The following is a 19,643-nucleotide window of genomic DNA, read 5'->3' as shown; positions in this document are numbered from 1 at the left end:
GAAACACTGAGGAGTTGCTCTGCCATCATCTGTCTCTGCAGTCAGGGTGGAAACACGACTGCGTTTTCCTCATGACACAAATGTAAATACTTGGGTCTCCTGTCTTCATCTGCCTCATAGTGATATTTGTTCAAATGCAGGAGAACAGAACATTTCACTACTTGCTATTTATGGCCCAATGGAATCATGTGCCTGCCACAGTTGTGTGTACAGTCTGTTTTCCTCATTCTCAGCACTGTGTGAGAATTACATTTCATGGATGTCTGGCTGCTAATAGGAGGATGAAACCAGAAATCCAGGATGAATGTTTCTTCAATATATCAAGTTCAGGATTGTGATTAAAACTCCAAAGATGTGTTGAGGCTTTCCCCTTCATATCACACCATTTTTCTCAGATTTTTAATCTTTTTTTTTTTATAAGAAAGGGATCTTGTGTGAGGCACTAAAAACTGATGTTGGTGATGATAACATGAGTAGGAGAAAATAACCCTCTATATTTTCTTGCCCAGGATGACAGACCATCACTCCTGGGGAAGAAGTGACTTGCTGCTTTGCTACTTTACTCCAACAATAATTCACATTTCTTAAACCCAGAGGAGCACCAAAGTGCTCTTCAGTGTACATATATCTGATTACTTTCTATCAGCTGAGGAAAACAGATATTTTATAGCATCAAAACTGGAAATTGGTCTGAAACAGACTATGTGGCATTGGAAAATTATAAGCAAAAAATTCAGTTGGGACTTAGGTAAAAGGAACTTCTACCTGTGAGTGGACAGGACTTAGTTTAATAGCATAATTCCTGTTGCATCTGGGATGTTTTGTGATAGTATTTATTCTTACCTTTCTATTCCATTAAGCCCTTAGAAATTAGGCAAACATAAATACAATAAAAATTTTATTTAAAATACAATAAAAATTTTATTTAAACGTCCAAGAGTTATTAGTGTGATGTCCATACATGACATCCCTACATAAAAGTCTTGAATCAAATTTTAAATCTTATTATTTATTTTTCTGTTTGAGATATAACATCTGCAGGCCACAGTTGCATTTAGGTTCCTAGCAATAATCTTTTGTCTTATGAGTATATAATTTGAAATTCCGAGTACTTTAAGGGGATTGCCTTTCAGTTGTGTTTTGGACAGCAGTGAAATCTAGGAATTTAAAATTTAGAGTTCCAAATGAATGGTAAGTGGCTGAAGATATGTGTGGATGTCTGGTGGTATGTCTGAGAGGCAGGTACCTACATCTTGATCAGTACCCATTTACAGATGTGGGATTCTCTTCTCTCCTTGAGAAGCCACATCAGGGATAAGCACTGAGATTCTCCTGATAATCTGTGGGAACAAGTGGTGTGACCCATTTCAGTGTGAGATGGATGGAGAGAAATGGGGAATCTACTACTTTTTTTGGGTTTTTTTTTCCCCTTTTGTGGACAAGTAGGCCATGTGTAGGTACCTAAAAGAGGTGAGATAGGTTTCAGTTTGAGGATGGGATGGATTCCCACATTGAGGCACCTCCATTCTGTTGTGAAGGCACTCTGTGTATCCATCCAAGCGTTCCATTACTTCTAAAAGAGATGCAGTCAGTAGAGGCTGAATTAGTTCACTGGGGTGGCTATTTCAGGCTGGGTTCAGCCACTTTCTAGGTTTTATTTGTTTGCAGACTTTAGAGAAAACACTCAGCTCCTAATCATAAATGTGTGTTGCCATTTGAGAGGCTTTAAGACGCCTCATATGATATTGAGCTGCTGCTTCCAAAGAAAGCAGGACTCACCCACATTGTGGGTAAACTGACAGTTGGGAATAATTGTCTTTATTTATATCTTAGGGGGTATAAAATGACACCAGAGATCTATGTTTAGGCTTTGGAATTTCTCTCTAGCTGTTTAATTGCCGTTGAAAATAGAGCTTTAATAATTTCATGTCTGGTGAAAATAGTAATACTTTGACACTCTGGCTTTTGAGTCTGCAATGTGTCCTAAATTACCCTTTGCCCAAAGTATCTTACATAGATACTTTCTATGTAAGCATTCTCTGGGGGTAAAATGAGAGATAAAATGCCACTGCATTAAAAAAGGCAATAAGAAGACCCAGGAGGCCCTCTGTTCTTTGTGTTTTGTTGATTTTCAGATCAAAACTGAAATGTTTGCTTGCACAGCAAGCTGGTGTCTGAAATTCAAAGTGAGATACACACATGAAGGTGGTTTCAGCTCATTTCAGCTCTGCAGGCCCATCATCACTTCTACTGTGAGTTCTGGAAATAAAATTATGCCTCTAACAAAAGTCATATGGAATTTTAAAATTGGCTAGACCTTCTGCAGCAGAGGTAAAATGAGGCCATAGGAAATCTGAGATATTTGCTGGGGTTTGTGAAGCACTGAGTGCTCTGTGAGTGCTCTGATGTTCTCTGTATTTCTAATACAAAACCCAAAACCAATGAGGGTTAAGAATTTGATTGTGGGACACCAGGAATGATTAATCTGTTGCCAAGAACCAGGCTATGAAAATCCCACAGGAACAGAGCAGATTTTTGCTATTATTTGTACTAAATAAACATTTTCTGAACAGGGGTATTCACATGTCAGGGAATTTTATTTAGATGTTGATGTACCTGGTTTTTGTTACAGCTTTCTGGTTAGCTACATTCACTTGACTTCAAGTTCACACCTGTCTTGTTTGGAGAGGGAGGAAAAATCCTCTGCTTGTTTTAATATAGATGATTGATCTGAGCCTGACATTTGTTAGTTAATTAGTGCCTCTCACAAGCTGAGTCTTCATTCCTAAGAGATCATGGATGTTCCCTGTGAGGTATGTAAATACAAGGAGCTCAAAAAATTAACAATGCCAGGATTTGGAGGCTAGTCCTCTATAGATAATTCAGTTAATTAGGAAATGCTGTCAAAAATTTTCAAAATTACATTTTATTTTAAACTGGAAAGAAGCAAATAATCTGGTAAATTCCCATGTGCCAATAGAAATCTGAACAGTATCGTTTGGCATAAAACTGAAAATTTGGGCTGCATCTCAGCCTTGTTTGCATAAGATTCCTTCTATGAATAACCTCCATCCAAAATGCTGTCCCAGATCCAGCTTTAGTGATGAAATTTCCTCTGCTCATGGACAACCTCTCTGTTTCTGGTGTCTTGTTCTTAGAGAATTCCTGGCCAGGAGCACCAGGAACTGTTTTGCTTTGGTTTTTAGCTCAGCAGCTTGGTGTGAGATTGTGTAATTAGTGCTGTATGAGATATTGGTGTGATACATATTTTCCTAGAGGTATTCTTGTTCCTGGATGTGCAGTGTATTAGCAAAATGGGAGCAAGATTAACAAAATGACACCTTTGCTGGCTGCAAATTTGTCATGGTGCTGGGTTTGTTACTGCATTTTGCTGAGATAATATAGAAAGGTCTAGCAGAGAACAGTTTAATTTCATTTTCCCCCTGCAGAGTTGTATATCTTTCCATCTGATTTTTTCTGAAACTTTATTAAAATATCTGGATGCCTAATCTATGTAATCTATCTAATGTTCTAAAGACATGAGAATGTGTGCTGAAAAACTTTCTTCATTCCTGAAATGACAAAGCAGGATTTTAGTGTGGGAAAGGCAAGTAACTGGGAGAATTACTCCACAACTTTCAAATTTGCAATATTTTGCCTTGGGAAGAATTTTCATTTGATGGCTTCCTAGAATCTTTTCTCATGTTATGTTTATTTGAATATAAATATTTATATGGTAAGTGTTGAAATTTTTACGAAATTGAAGTATTTGGTGTGTTCACAGTCTGATTCTGGCTGCTGATTGAAATTGTGTGTCTTCATTATCTAAACCAAAAAGGAATTAAATAAGCTCCAAGATCACTAATTTTAAATTGTACAAACTAGTAAAAGTTATCATCACTGCTATATTGTACCAAAACCACACTCAGTACTGCTATGTGACAGTGACCAAAAATAAAAATTTAATGTCCCTTAGTTTTTCTAAGTATTTCTTCAATAAGGCATAGAATGTCCATGTGAGCATAGAGCTTTGGCAAAGGATGTTATAAAAACCCAAAAAACAATACAACAGGTGATAGAGTTAGCCCTTCTTTATTTTGTTTGTCAGGAATAACAGTCTGACAACAAAATTAGGGAGGAAGCTGGAGTGGATCTAAGAGGAAGAATTTCACTTTAATGTTACGCAGGTGTGGTACCAGTCCAGCCTTGTCCTCACAAAGTCTCCAGATTTCTGTGCCTGGTGGGTTTTCTTGTATGAATGTCCACATGAAATTTCTTCTACCAGCTACATCAGAAAACTGCAGTTCATTGCTGGTTTATGTGCACCCTCTGTGTGCCATGGACATCCAGAGTGTTCACAGCCACTGCCAGGAAAGCAGAACTGCAGGGGACATGGAGGTGACATGGCAGGATGGTGGTACTGGTGCCTCAGTGCCTTTCTAGAAAATTCCCTGTCTGTGCTGCCCAAGTTTACTTAGCTGGAGGTTCTTGGGCACACACAAAAAGTATTTCAGGGAAAAAGCCCCGAGCTGGGTATCTCTGCTTTGTTAAAATCTCACTTTCCTCTTCAGAGGATGATTGTTTTACAGCTCAAGTACCCTTGTTAAAGACAACACCAAAGCTAGCACTTAGGTGCTGTGGAGAATCAGGAATTTTCAACAATTAATGGGTTGCCAGTGGCCCCAGTACTCTAAAAGGAAATTCATCTCCATGTCCAGCTGGACCTCAAAAGCTCACCACGACTCCTGCCAGCCTTTGCTCATTTGAGAGGGGACCTCAGCTCCCTGAGGTGACTGAGCAGCATCCTTTTGGCAAGACAGGCACAGCTTGAGGGACAGCTGTTCTGCAGCTGGAATGAGAGTCGTGGCCTTCAGAAAAGAATGCAGCACTTCTGTGAGGCAAACTTGCTGCAGAAAACCTTCTGGAGGAGCTTGCCAAGATGCTGGGCTGAATTTGAGAGAGAAATTTATTTCCTGTTGTTTTGATAGACTCTGCTGGCCTTGCTGAATTCAGCAGCTGTACCTCAGGCCCTGTTGTGTTGGCTTTATATCTATCAGTGGCACAGTTGGCCCTTTCTATTTTTGTCACAGATCAAGCAGTGCCATGACCAATAAATCAGCCTTTTCTTCTGTTTGTAAACCACTTAATTTAGCTCTTGCTCTTTAGGAGAACCTGATGCAGTTATTTATATCAACACGGCCCCAAGCACTTAAAACTAGTCAAAATTCTGATTAAGGCTCTGCATATTTTATTGCCTGTACTTAAACCACACTGCTCTAAAACAGCACCTGTTCCTCCCTTAATTGCATCCCAGTTCAATAGTTACTGCCTATCCAAAGAGCTGTTATGATGGAAAATGGTTTGCAGCTTCTTTACTTACTATTGTACTCAATGGCCCTTGTAATAAATATCTGCCTCAAAGTTTGTGTGCAATTTTTTAAATATTTTATAACTGAGGACAGTGATGAAAAGTCGTTTTTAATGTTTTTCTTTTTTTTTGTGAGCCTGAAAGTAAATCCATATTGTATTAATTTCAGTATTGCAAATATTCCCTTTTCCAGTAATACCAAGACTCTGGTTCTGCTGATGCTGCTCTGACCACCTCTCTCTGTCAAAATTTTCTCACCAACATCCTTATCCTTTTAGAATCATAGAATGACTTGCATTGGAAGGGACCTTAAAGATCATCTACTCCCACCCCTGTGCCATGGGCAGGGACACTTTCCCCTAAGACCAGGTTGCTCCAAGCCCCATCCAGCCTGGCCTTGAACACTCCCAGGGACATTTTCCCACCCTGCCCCAGCCTTTAAGCATTTCTGGTGATGGTAATTGAACCACAACTGCTTGTCAGATTTCCAGGGCTCTGAATTCTGCTCTTCTTCAGTGTGTGAGGGTACAACAGCTCTTGTTGTGCTGTTCTCTTTTGGTCCAGCACTGCAAACAGTTCAATCGCTCCTTACAAACATCAATAGCTCCACTGACTCCACATGAAATATAACATCTGCTGACAGTGTTTAATTTCTAGCAACTTCAGATAATTTTATTGAATATAACAGGCTGCATTAGGAGCCTTTAACTTGCTCAAAACTTATTTCAAGGGAACAAGACAACAGAGAACCTGACTTGTGAAATATGCACAGATTTTCTTGGATCAGCAGAGTCGTCTCTTTTTTACAATATTCTATCTCCCTTATGTCTTTTGAAGTCTGAAAAGCCAAAAAATGTCACCTGTAGTATCCAGATTAATTCCCAGACCTTGTATGTCCTGAACACTGCAAGAGACAGAAGTGGTTTTGATCATTGCCTGATCATAACCTGATCCATGTGCATTAAGTAAGGAGATAATGGAGACTCCATGGCCAGCCTTATCTTTGACATTTCCTATCTCCTGAGTGCTGAGCACCTTTCCATCCAGTGATAATCTGACTTTTAATTCCAGCTGGATGTCTACATGTACAATAGAAGGCAAAACGTTTTCAGGCAAAGAAAGGAAAACATATTGTATCATCAAGTTTTGAGGATTTGCTTTTTTTTTTTCTTTTTTCTTTTTCCTTTTTAAGCACATATAAGAATTATAGAATCATTAAGGTTAGAAAAGACCTCCAAGATCATCAAGTCCAATGTAAGGTACAAATGTATATATAGAGATGCATACATATTACCTCTCTCACCCTTTCCATGAGTGATTCTGCTCACACATTCAAAATCTTGTTTATGTGTGGAATTTGATTATGACTGACATTCATCTAACTAGATGTGGACATGGCTCATATGTCTGCACCTAGGAAAGTTGTTTTCAGCTCGCTTGGAAGCCAGCAATGGTGACATGAATCCTGTTGAAGGCATTTTCTATGTCCCCACTCACTACAGTGAGGCTAAAAACACCTCATACATATGAAGACATTTATAGTTAGTGAGACAAATCTCACGGGCAAGTGTCTGTGCTTTAAATTTTTCACAAACAAGGATAATCAATGCAGTTAATGTGGACTATGTGCTCACTTAGAACATCTTCAGAACATCTGAAGGAGACTATACCTTGTCCAAGAAACTCTGCAGTGAATTTGATCATGCAAAATGCAAAATAAGCATTAAAAGTCTGACAAGGACAGTTGAGTTTACAGCACAGTTAGACAGTGCCATAAAATTTTTCATGACCAGAAATGGAAATGCAGTCAAAACAGTGCCAAGAAAACATATAACTCAGTAGGCTTTCCCTGTCATAGCTGTCACTAGTTTATTAGCTGTGACTAGTTTGTAGCATCAGGCTGATGTTCAAGCCCCTCTGTTTCCTACCTGGATTCTTTAGTGATGTCTCTATTAACATAACAGTTTGTGCTCCAAAGCAGAGAGCTCCTTTACTCATGCATCAGGCTGCCCCGTGTCTCTTGCAAGAGGATGCATCTCACTCCTCTTCTTACCTCCCCTTTGCAGCTCTAGAGAACCTGTTACAGGACTTTTTACAAGGAGGATCTTGATCAAGTTGCTGTAACAATCAGAATTCAGAAGACATACAGAATTGACCTTTAGCTTTGCCAAAGTTTTGAATGTGGCCAAATATTCTGACAAACTCCCAAAGACTTCATATAGACCTATGTCCAAGCAGTTTTGACTTCAGTCAGGTATGAACTGGAGTAGAACTTTAAAATAAATAATTATAAAAATAAATTGTGGGGCTCTTCTGTAAGTACATGAGAAAAAAAAAAAGATCAGTAAAGAGCCGTAAAGAGCCCTAATTTCCTGTATGAAACCAACAAAAAAGCCCAGACTGAGAAGAATATATCTCCCTTTACTGGGAAGAAGAGCTCAGTCAAATGTGAGAATGATGGATAATTCTGTCTGAGTATCCTAAATAGGCTTCAAATAACTTACTGCCTTTTGATGCATTTTGTCTTTCTAAGACTGACAACAGGAAGATCAGAAAAAAAAAAGACTGAGGTGAACAGTGGGAATAAGACACAAAAACTGCTGAAGATTGAAGATGATGGTGTTCTGAGGAGTCTGAATTTAAGCTCTCAGTTGTGCATAAAATTTTAAGACATCTTTTTCTTTTGAAGGCCATAAAGAAGGAAAATAAGTCAGAGAATTAACACGTAGGGAAGGCGTGAAGAAGAGAGGATTATGTAGCAGTGGGAAGGTAGTCCAGGGGAAAGTTTGTATTATCTCCTTTTTCCTTCTGTTTTTCTCTTCCTCCACTTCTGTCTGACTTTCCCCTGCTGCTTCATTTTTTGCACAACACCAACAGCAGGTTATTATTAAGTGGTGTAAGCAGTTAGTGTTTTTTGCTGAGCTGAACTCAGCACTGGTGTCCTGACAGGCATGTGCTAACAGAGGACAAATCGAGGCTGCTCTTCATTCTTTTTTTGTTTTTTTTGGGAATGCTCTGACCTAAATTTGCACAGCTGTGTTCACATTTAATCCTGTGTAATAGCTCAAAGGCTTTATATCTCACAAGAGCAGCCTACTGGCACCTGACATTTATTCGGTCCCTCTTCAGTTCTGCCTTAAAATCCTCTGGAACAAGCTGGTGGTTTTGGATTTTTCTCTTAGTAGACTTATTCCTCTACCTAAATACCCTTGAAATGACCAGTTTATGGAAGGTATAATCTAGACTTACTTCTCAGCCTTCTTGGACCTGGTGACCTGTACAAAATCTCCAGTGTAGATTGGCCTCACAAACAGAATGTGAAAGGAATTGAAGTAAGTTGTTGACTTGTTTTCCTGAGTGATTTTCTTTGGATCCTGTAGTTAATGTTTGTTTCTACCCCATGTGGTCCATATATTTGAAGCTATTGATCTAGTGTGGAAGTTCTCAGCTGTGGGGTTCAAGTGGTTTTTATCTTAACACTAATTTTGTTGCTGGAGGTTGAATGGGCATCTACCCCCAGCGAAATTATACTGCTGGTACTTTGTGAATTCCAGTTGTAATGGTAAAAGACAAATCTCAGTGGAGTTTGTAAATGTAGAAACACCCCCATAAAATAACACAGCTACTTTCTTATGTGATCCACTCTGAATACTCTTTGGGCTATGAGTAATTTTTTAAAGGCTCTTTTAATATTTGTTTCTCTAACTCATTACATTTCAGTGGTAGCAATCAATGAACCTTGGGAAAAGTGACTCATGGTGTTGCACTCTGTGAACATATGTCTAATGCATCTGACAAAATTTTGAATATTGATTTTATTGAGAATATTAAACAGCAAACTCTTTTTTTGTAATATTGGAAGATTATTCTCAGGGCTTGCATCCAAACTGAGTTAGCTCTTTAGATCATAAAAAATAAATTAATCTTTATAATTTTAAACCCAGCTAAATGTTTATGCACTGGATAAAAAGCATGTTTCACTGATGTGACTGAGCAAGATTATATGCCTTGTATTTGTTTTGTGCCTTGTACCTGTATCACAGATCTTTACTTTGGTTTCAATACTGGAGAAAAAATGCAAAGGATTATAGGAGACTGGAAACCTAAAAACCTTATCAAAAGAGCTGCAAGGGATTATCTGTGATGCTATCTCAGTCTGTAAATTATGCTGGGTAATGTTAGGTGGTTGTAAAGATTGGAGACCTTACAAAGGAATCCCTGACATTTCCATGACTAAGAGAGCATTAGAAGGTTTCTCATGGTGGAAAATAACTTGATTTCCAGGGAAGACTTGAGACTGAAGTCTTAATTATAATACACATGATAACAGAAAATCACAAATATGCATTGACTCAAAAGTTCAACAAGACTAACAAGTCTTTGGGGTGAGTTTTACATGATAAAATCATAGAATCATTTAGGTTTCTGGGGTCAGCTGGACATTCAAAGGGGGGGTCCCCTCCAGGCACCATGCAACTGATGCTACATGCAGAAAATGGTTTCACTGATAAAGCAACAGGCTCAGACTGGAAATCCTGAGTGCCTGGGAAATATGGGTATGGTCATGGACTAGCCAGAGAGCACATGCTCATGTCCCTTGCACTTGTGACACTGAAGAACAACATGACAACAATGGGCAGGTGGACCAGGCTGCTAGAACTGAAGTAGCTCTGGTGGATCTGGATTTGGAACATATGGGTGAGCTATTTATAGCTCAATGAGTCTATGACACATCAGGACATTTAGGAAGAGAGCTAAAATACAAATGGGCTGGTGATCAAGTGGTAGATTTGGCTACTGATGGCATTGAAAAGCCTTGTCACTTTTTGTATCTTTAGTGGTATACTTAGATTGGCTTCTTTTAAAGTGTAAAGGAAATGTCTTACTGCCACCCAAAATCTTAGAAGAGAAATACTGGCTTGATTTATTTTAACAAAATGAGGTGTTAACTTTTGACATCACCTTGAAGGTGAAGACCTCACCTCTCTCATTTTGCTGATGTGCTGGCAGGAAAAGCTGACAGGTTCTGTAAAGTGGAGAACAGCTAATGACAGCATTGTAGTGAAAGGACTTAATGACATTTGTGACTGCTTTGTCTCAGGAAATTAATGTATGCTCAGGCAAGCCTGTTGAGATGGAGTCGCTGTCCTAAGGACTGGGATCCAGTTCAGCTGCAGGAAAGTGAGCAATTACAAAGGAAAACAACAATGAAAAAGAGATTTGGTCTAATGAGTTTGCATCTTCTAATCCTCTCATCTCAGAGCATATGTGTGTTTACTGTCCTCCTTGTATTGTGTTCCTCTTCTTACTTAAAATACAGTGGGTGAAGGCATTAGTGGAGAGGAGAATAAAGTCATGTAACTGTGACTTCATTCACTTAATCAAAGAATTCCTGATAAATTTTAAAAAAAGGATATAAATGCCTAGCTTTAAAAAATTCCAGCTTCTGCAAAAAAATCACAATAAAATAAAAGATGTTTTCAAACCAGTAAGGACAGTGGTGATATCCTTCAGATAGTATGGGCTGTGTTTCTTGAAAGGTAGCTGTACTCTCCTAAATGAATGCTTCTAGGTTCATGAGTCATTGCCCATGGTCACATGGTGTTTCATTCTTTTCTTTTGTCCTTGGTGTATTTTTCCTTTTTTTTTCTTTTTTTTTCCCTTTTGTATTAAACCTGTTTCTGTAATAGAGATGCTTAAGAATGGTAAAAACACGAAAAAGAAAGAAAGAAAGAAAGAAAGAAAGAAAGAAAGAAAGAAAGAAAGAAAGAAAGAAAGAAAGAAGTCATTTATACTTAAAAAATATGTTGTGTTTTTTTTGGTTTTTTTTTGCTTGGATGTAATTGTGCAAAGGCTAGAAGGTCTGTAAACTGTCAGATTATGTAGTGTCCTGTCCTTCTATCCAATGTGCTCTTTCCCCATCTCACCTTCCCTAGCTCCCTTTGTTTGGGCTGTCAGTGATTGCTGTTCCAGTGGGGAATTGTCAGATTCATTTTTTATCTCCAAGGTCTTTAACAGTGGTGTCTGTGGTACATAATCAACTAATCTCTTCCTGGCAGAGGCTTGGTCAGGTGACTGGATCCCTAAAATGCCATTAAGTACAAATACTGTAAATTAAAATTGTTGCATTTAGCCAATATCATTTCTTGAACAGTGTCCAGTGCAAAAGGTATTTCCACTGACTGCAATGGGGATGTGGGGAATAAAATCCAGCCTTCCTTTAAAAATGCAAATGAGACAGTCTCCAGTCTTTAAACATATAGATTTTCATAGGCTTTATTTGTATAAAGGATCCTGATTTTCAGTTGATTTGTCCTTGCTCTAAGTGAAGTGACAATTGAAATTTCCTGTCCCTTGCTAGGACACCAACCCCAGCTGGAAGGACAAATTGTCAAACTGGTGACCTGACTTGTGCCACTGGTGCATGTAGGACAGCACAGCACAGCCAGTGACAGTGGCAGTGCCATCTGAAGCCATCCAGTGCTTTGGGGTGACCATGGCACTGCTTTCACAGGAGCAGATGGCCAAAACACTTCCCATGTTACTTTATTAGCTTTGCATTAATATTTATTAATGTTGTCATAAGGTCTCTTCTGAAAAATACAAGGAGCTTGGTATAGAAGCAGACATTTCAGAAATCCAAATATACTAAAGCCTTCCCAAATATGACCTCTATATTTTTCTTTAAACTGCTTATTAGATAACTGATGATACTTCAATACTGGCAGCATTCCCTATTGTCTTTACAATAGTGATGTCATGGCAACCTTCAGTATTATTTTTGGCAGCTATTGCTCTATTTATAACTCAAGGTTGTCCCACACAAGGGTTGATCAGAGGTCCTTCATGAGCTCTGCATTTTGGAGGGTTATGATAAGGTTCCTTTAAGCAGGCACCTGGTACAAAAGTTAAAAATTAGTGCATCATTTTAATTACTTAATATTTTCTTGATCCAGTGGTCCCTGCAGCTATTTTGTCAGATTTCCTAGCTTCTTGAATCGAAGAATTATACCCATGTGTCTTAGCAGGACTCTTTGAACCTTGCTAAGTGCCTGAAAATAAGGTGCACCAGGGGCCCTTTTTGGTACTTGTGAGATGCTCCCCAAAGTCCCAGGCTCTAGTGCTGGGGGTGTAGATCTGGGTCTGGATCTGGATCTGATTTTCTGTTGTGCTGCTGGGGTGGATGGAAATTCTAACTGGTGTAGCAGGTGCTTACACTTTAATTCTGGTGATCACTGAGGGATGTTTGCTTGTTGCTTTTTGGTATTGGGATAACTTCTGTATTTGTTTTGAAGAGGTGTAAATCTTGAAAAATACAGTGCAAATATAGAGAAGACCTATGTGCATATTTCCATCTATTAAATTTTTCCTATGCCTTAGTTAATCATAACTTCACATCACCATTTCTGTAGTTGCCAATATTGGTACTTGGCTGAACTGGCTGGCCATCCATTCACACATCTCCTCTTTACACTGGTGTCTTCAAAAGCATGGAGTTTCCTTTGATCCTGAGCTTTTGGTCTAGGGAAATATGCCTCAGCCCAACATGCAGATATATTGCCAGAGGCAATTCTTTTAATTAGCACTCTCCTCAAGACTAAATACCTTGTCAGGGTATTGCTTTGTGGTTTGCATGGTTTCCTACTACTTCCCACACAGTCTGCTTTTTGAGTTAGACAGGACTATCACACATGGGCACTCACACATAACCTGGTGGATATGTCATATCCATCACTTACAAACTGTGTACACCTTCTTAATCTGTGCCAAAAAGCAAAAGAACAAAATATGAGTTTCATTCCTGTTGAAATGGGAGACAAAGGAAACAAAAAGTATTACTTTTCTTCCCCTGTACTCAGCACTGATTAGACACTAGCTGGAGTGCTGTGTCCAGTTCTGGACCCCTCTGTTTAAGAAGGATGTTGAGGTGCTGGAGCAGCTCCAGAGAAGGGCAGCAAGGCTGGTGAAGGGTCTGGAACACAAATCCTATAAGGAGCATCTGAGGGAGCTGGGGGTGTTTAGCTGTAGAGGTCTCTGGTGTCCAGATGACCCTGAGGTGTCAGAAAATCTCTTTTTCCCAGCCCTGAGACCAAAGAAGAGGCCGAGATGGATCAGTTCTGCTTTCCAAGGTTGTTTATTTTTTCCTATCTAATACATTGTCTTTCTGACCTGCTGAGGTTTGTCTGGCAGGTTGGGTTGAGGCACACCGACTGCCCTCAGGGCAGTGTTATCTTTTTATACTAAAACCTACATGTACTTGATTTACAATAATTTTCCAATACCTATCACCTATGTTAGACAGTTTGTCTCTACTCTAAACCAATCCAAAAGTGCCACCATCACAGCAGAAGATGGAGGACAAGAAGAAGAAGGAGAAAGACAGGATATGCCCAGATTCCTCCATCCTGCCTCCTGAACACCCATTCTAAAAACCCTAAAATTCTACATTTTCACCCTGTGATAAATTCACTAACATTCTAGTCAAACCCTTGTGGCTTGGAACTCCTCACACAAAGTTGGTAACTGTTTCTGAGTTAAAATCAAAGGCACAGGTGTCTTTAACTCTGTGCCAAGGCCTCTGAGCCCCTGCCAGGGTCTCGAGCCCTCCAGGGCAGCCAGAGGAATGTCCTGGGTTCCAACATTTAGCCTGGAGAAGAGGAGGCTGAGGTGAGACCTCATCACTCCACAGTTCCCTACAGGAGGGTGCCGCAGGTGGGCTCAGTCTCTTCTCCCAGGCAGCAGCAGCAGGACAAGGGGACACAGCCTTAAGCTGCACCAGGGGAGGTTTAGGCTGGATTTTAGGAAGAAGGAGTGATTGAGCATTGTAATGGGCTGCCCAAGGAGGTGATGGAGTCACTGTCCCTGGAGATGTTTGAGCAGAGGCTGGATGTGCATTCAGGGCCTTGCTCTGGTTGATAAGGTGGTGCTAGGTCATGGGTTGGACTTGGTGATCTCAAGGGTCTTTTCCAACCTAGTTTATTCTGTGATTCTCTGGCAAGTACTAGAGTTTGAATATACTTCAGCACACCCAAATCATGGCCTGACTCAAGCTAGAGTTCCTTACCTCAGAGTCATATCAGACGTGTAGCTTAGCAATTGCCTTTTTCTTTCTCACAGTTATAGACATATATTACATATATTTTACATCGCATTATTGTCATTCCAAAGTCTGAGGATGGTGAATGAAAAATTAATAACCTTTTAGCTATGGAATGAGATCTTTTTGAAAAACTGTAGTGCTTGAAAGGATAGCCAGAAAAAAACTTAGTTTAAAATAATCAGTGTAATAAGCCAGTCAGTTGGAAAATTACTAATCAGGAGCAAGCCTTGAGAAATCTAAAGCCTCATGCTTATATGAGGACTTCATGTATCAAAATCCTCTTCACTCCTGCTTCATTAAAGGACACGGTCAAATCTATGAGTGCCATGAAAAGTATTGATTACCACCTCTGGAGAAATTTTTCATTTTGCATCTGAGCTACATATCCCTTTAATGCCCTGTATGTCTCATATGTCTCAGAAAGGGGAATTGTTAAAAGCCCTGACATGGGTCTTCCTCAGAGACTGCACTTGGCTGCTGTCAAACAACAACTAAAATGTTGCTTCTGAATGTGTTAATGAAAAAAATTTAATCTTTATCCTCTTATTGATCCTACAGAAAATTTCCAGGCTGCTTGGCAGATTGCCAGAAGTACATTTGCAGGGGGGGGAGATGAGGGGAAGGAAGGAAGGGCAAAAAATAATTGAAAATCTGTCCAAAAGCTGTAAAAGTCCTTGGATTGCCTCTGCTATAATTAGGGAAATGTTAAGGATTTACACTTGTGTATTAAATAGAGCTGGTTTGGAAACTTACTTCCTTGAGTGAGGCATGACCTCCTGAAGTCCCTTCCAACCTGAATTATTCTGTGATTCAATAAGCACATGAGATGTACTGTGTAAATGGCTGTAATGCTTCAAAATCTTGATCTGACTGTTGTGGCCTATTAGGTGCCATGATTGTCAGCATTTTCTTTAAAAGAATATCTTCCATTCATTAATATTTAAATTATTCATATTCCCTCAGAAGCTTCCCTTCTGGGACTTTATTTAAGTCATAGGAGGGATAAAAAAAAAAAAAGAGAAATCTGAATTCTGCTCTCATCTATCTAGAGTTCTTTTCTTTTTGGCCTGTGCTTTTACAGAAATGAGCTGTGCTGACCCTGGAAATCTGCCATTTCATAAAATGAGAAGGAAAAAAAAATCAATTTCCCATTCAAGAGCAGCAAGAGAGTTAATTAAAATTTGCTTTGAGATTCTTGCACATAATATGTTATTTACTTTTTGCTTCTTATACTTTTCATAATATTATCGTTCTGTCCTCAGGCTTAATTAGACTTCTTACCTCTCTTAATTACTGCTTTGATCTGGCTTTTAGCAAGTTTTCCTGAAGATGGAGCCAAATGATGTCATTGGAAAGATTCCAATTGATATCAGTCGATTTCAAGCTTTGCATGGACCCCAAGATGCTGACTAAAATGAAATCATCCATTCATGGATTTGTTAAGTAAAATACTTCAAACATTTACAATGTCTTTATATATGTGTTATTTAGGTGATGACCTGAAAAAACCATGTCTGAGGTTCAGGGAACGGTCGAGTTTTCTGTGGAGCTACACAAATTCCATAATGTGGACCTCTTCCAGAGGGGGTGAGTTGATGTTTCCATTAATATGCAGCTGACAACAAGGGAGCAACCCACAGAAAAGAGTTAAATTGCAAAACAGGTTCTTTTCTGCCAAGTGCAGTTATATTTCATGCAATCTCCAGGGCAGAGAAGGATGTCATTGGGCTTTCATTGCTGTCAAGGAAGATCAATGTACATTACTTTCACTATAAACTCAGACTGACTGACTTGTTTTTGCAATACAATGTTGTAATGCTCCAAATTATTTTAAGCCCTTGTTCAGATATAAGTACAATGACTGTTTTAAATGCTTCTGGACTGATTTTGAGTCTCTCTGGTAAATGATAGCTGTATTGAATTATAATGCAAACAATTTCATTTTAGGGCCATAAACCCAATGACTACATTCTTTTAATGAAAGTTAGCTGAATCCCACCATTTCAGAAGGGAAAATGAATACTTATATTTGTCTAAAGCTCTGCTTCTGGTGGCCACACTGATTTTTCACATATCCATAAATTAGAATATGTACAGCTTTGGTCTAGTTAAACTTTTGCCTCAATTATTTTTGCACCACCCTTCCTAGTAGATTTTTAAAAACCTGATGGCTGTGAAGAGGCCTGGCCAGGTGTGAATTGTTGCTCAGCTTGCATATTGCACCCCACAGGTGTTCTTCAGTAAAGAAAAAATAGACAAAGAAGCACTTTTGGGAGAGACCAGGACACTCAGGTCAAAAGAATGTGCTTCATGGAAAACAGTGGGTCTAGAGTTAATACTATTTTCTTTCACCTACCACAACTGATATTTACAGAACATCACATATTCTCTTTCAAGCCTTAGCTTGGCACAGGGCTGGTTCACAGTGATTTGTCTATCTCAAGCACCATTTCCCCCACAAAAACCAGGGAATTGTTTCAGGTATTGGGATGGATTGGGTAGAGCTGTTTCCATCAGTATAGAAGCATTTTGTTATTTGATTTACTTTGATGAACTGTGTGGGAAAAATGCTGGGAACTTGAATGAAGGAAACACAGCTTTATTTGGTTTTAACAGCTGGCATCTGTCATTCTGTTGTTCCCTCCAAGAGAATATCCACCAACTTTATGTTAGAGAGTATTCTGACTATGTCAAATACTGGTGTCAAACTGAAAAAGAAACCTCTATGTTTGAGCTGTTTGGTTTGTCCAAGCTATTAAAAAAATCTCATGTGCATTCTGGTCCTTATGATAACATAAGGGAAATCTAACTATAGATTTTTTTTTCCCTTGGTCTCTGGTGATCACTGTAATGTCTTTGATCTTCCTCACAACTAAAATCCACTCCCATCTGTGGGCTATGATTTTTTGGACTTAGACAAAAGGATGTTCAGAGGTTAGCCAGGAATCTTTCCATGTTCCAGTGTGATGATCTGCCTGTTTTTTTTTTCTTTTATTGGTCTGATTTTGCATTCAATCATTTCTGTAAAATGTTTTCCTTTGCTTTGACAGTCAGATCAAATCTCTGGTGTGGGGGTAAGCCTAGCACTAACACAGATAATATATTCAGCAGTCACACTAATGAGTTCCTAATTACCTTTGCTTTTTCCCCACTGGTACTTACCTTGCTTTACTGATTAATATTCCAAACACATGATACTATAGGTTATACCGCATTAAGTTGTTTGCAATAATTTTTGTTTCAGTGTACCCTGCACAATATTACATTTGTTTTCCTTCCATCATTTTAACCTTTGAATTTCCAGCAAAATCCTGGTGTCTCATATTTGCTGGTCACTATCCTCTGGCTGGATATTCATCTGATCTGCAGGCCCTTTCACTGTAGCATAAACGTGTGAAAAGAAAGAGTGGATGAGCTTGTCAAATTCCATTTTAACTCAAGGACACTTTTAATTTTGACATTTTTATATTTCCATTGTTGATATTGGCTATAGACATCTGGGATATCTTGGATTTATGTGGCCTCCACAGATAAGAGTGTGAAAGAATTAAGAATGATGTGTATTTTCTATTTAACTAACATTTTTTTCTTCTCTGAGTGACTTGTAAATTGAATCAATATCATTCTGTCCTGATGAAGGTTGGAAAGGTGATTTATGAAGTGTTGTCTATCAGAAAAGCAGAGAAATTGAAATTCATCTTATTTTCTGTGGGAACCCAACATGCTGTGGTATTTTTACCTCAAAAGCATGAACAAAAACAAAGAGCCTTAATAATAATTTATATAATCTATTTTTCCTCCTAACATTTTGGTATAAAAACAAAATAAAAAATCATAACAAAAGCCCTGAATATGCCCACAAATACAGAATAGTCCTACTCCTGTATGCCTAACTGACAAGGCTGAAATTTCTGGTTTGGAACTTGGCAGCTGCAGAAATAAGGGCAATATTTCCCAAACCACTTAGTCTTGGCTAACAGTCCTTCTGAAAGCATTGCCCTTTAGGAGAGTGTGGCTGTGCCAGCCACAAGTCTTTTCAAGAAGAGCACTCAAATAAAGGAATGAATAAATCAACGTGATTTAGGAAGAATCAGCCCTTCTGGAACCATTGGGTGACAGTTAATCAAGCTTGATTAAGGACATGATCTGCTGTCCATAAGTCACAAAGTGCTTTAAAGTGTTAGGCTGCTGGTAATGGCCCTGTTCTATTTTTGATTTTACTGGATGCTCTTTTGAAATCCGTATGCATGCAGAGCCAGTTGTCACTTCTGCCTCCCCATGTGAAATGGAAGCTCCTTAAACTATTTGAACTACAACTTGTGCTATTTGAATCATGTTTCTTTACCTGTATGAATAGTTATTATACAAAAATCAGGACTCTTTTTTTTTTTTTGGTGAACATTTGTCATGGTTTTATGTTTTTGGCAAATATATATCAGGAACAGTCAGTAAATTATGTGTTGCAGGTAGTTTGGTCAGTTACTGTTAAATATATCTTCTTCTGGAGCACAAATATAACCGTGTCAGTATTTATAGACATCAAAGGTTAAATGCTGTAGGTGCTGCTACAGGGGAAGAATACCTTTTTTTTTTGGTCAAACCAAAGGATTTGCAATGCTGCTTGATGCCTGAGTTCTAAAGGTTGAGAAATAAGTAATGCAATTTCTGGAAGGAAAAACATTTTTGAGCTTTCTGTCTTTAATTTTTTCTATCATGTGCTGCTTAATAACTGGTGACATTTTCTCTAGTGAAATTAGCTAACTGATTCTGATTTTCCTTAATAGACTAGGAAATAAAATTATCCCTGACTGCCGGAGATCAATTAATTGATTTGTCTGGTTCTGTCAGAAGCAATCCTTCTGCACCTTTTTTTTCTTAAAGCTTTTCAAAATCTATTTGACTGCGGGAAAAAAAACAAAAAACAACTCCACAACTACTGCATCCACAGGGTGAGTAATATTTGCAGTTTGTGAGGAAAGAGAGGGCACAAAGAAGGTGAAATAGTGACTGATCTGTGGTAGGATTCTGGCAACAATGTATTATAAAACGAGGACCAAGATAAGTCACTGGTCACTGATCACAGGGCTGGATCCACTGCTTATCAGTCTTCTCAATCCTCAAATTCCAGGCTGCAATTTCTAAGTGTCTGACACTTACACTGGTGTTTTATGTGTG

At 38.8% G+C, this 19,643-nt stretch overlaps 1 protein-coding gene across 2 annotated transcripts in view; it reads left to right on the top strand.

Annotated features, from left to right (window-relative positions):
• FAM135B (family with sequence similarity 135 member B) overlaps positions 1–19,643 on the top strand; it is a 201,200-nt gene that overhangs the window by 46,894 nt on the left and 134,663 nt on the right. For both annotated transcript variants that reach the window (XM_071421852.1, XM_071421851.1), the window contains exon 2: positions 15,960–16,055. In XM_071421852.1, coding sequence (XP_071277953.1) covers positions 15,979–16,055 — 77 coding nt within the window. In that variant the 5' untranslated portion in view covers positions 15,960–15,978. The remainder of the gene's footprint in view (positions 1–15,959; positions 16,056–19,643) is intronic.

This window comes from Agelaius tricolor, unplaced genomic scaffold (genome assembly GCF_023055355.1).
Source record: "Agelaius tricolor isolate 1412-34295 unplaced genomic scaffold, bAgeTri1.0.p SCAF_2, whole genome shotgun sequence".
Lineage (NCBI taxonomy): Eukaryota > Metazoa > Chordata > Aves > Passeriformes > Icteridae > Agelaius > Agelaius tricolor.
This window is presented reverse-complemented; position numbering and strand designations above follow the sequence as displayed.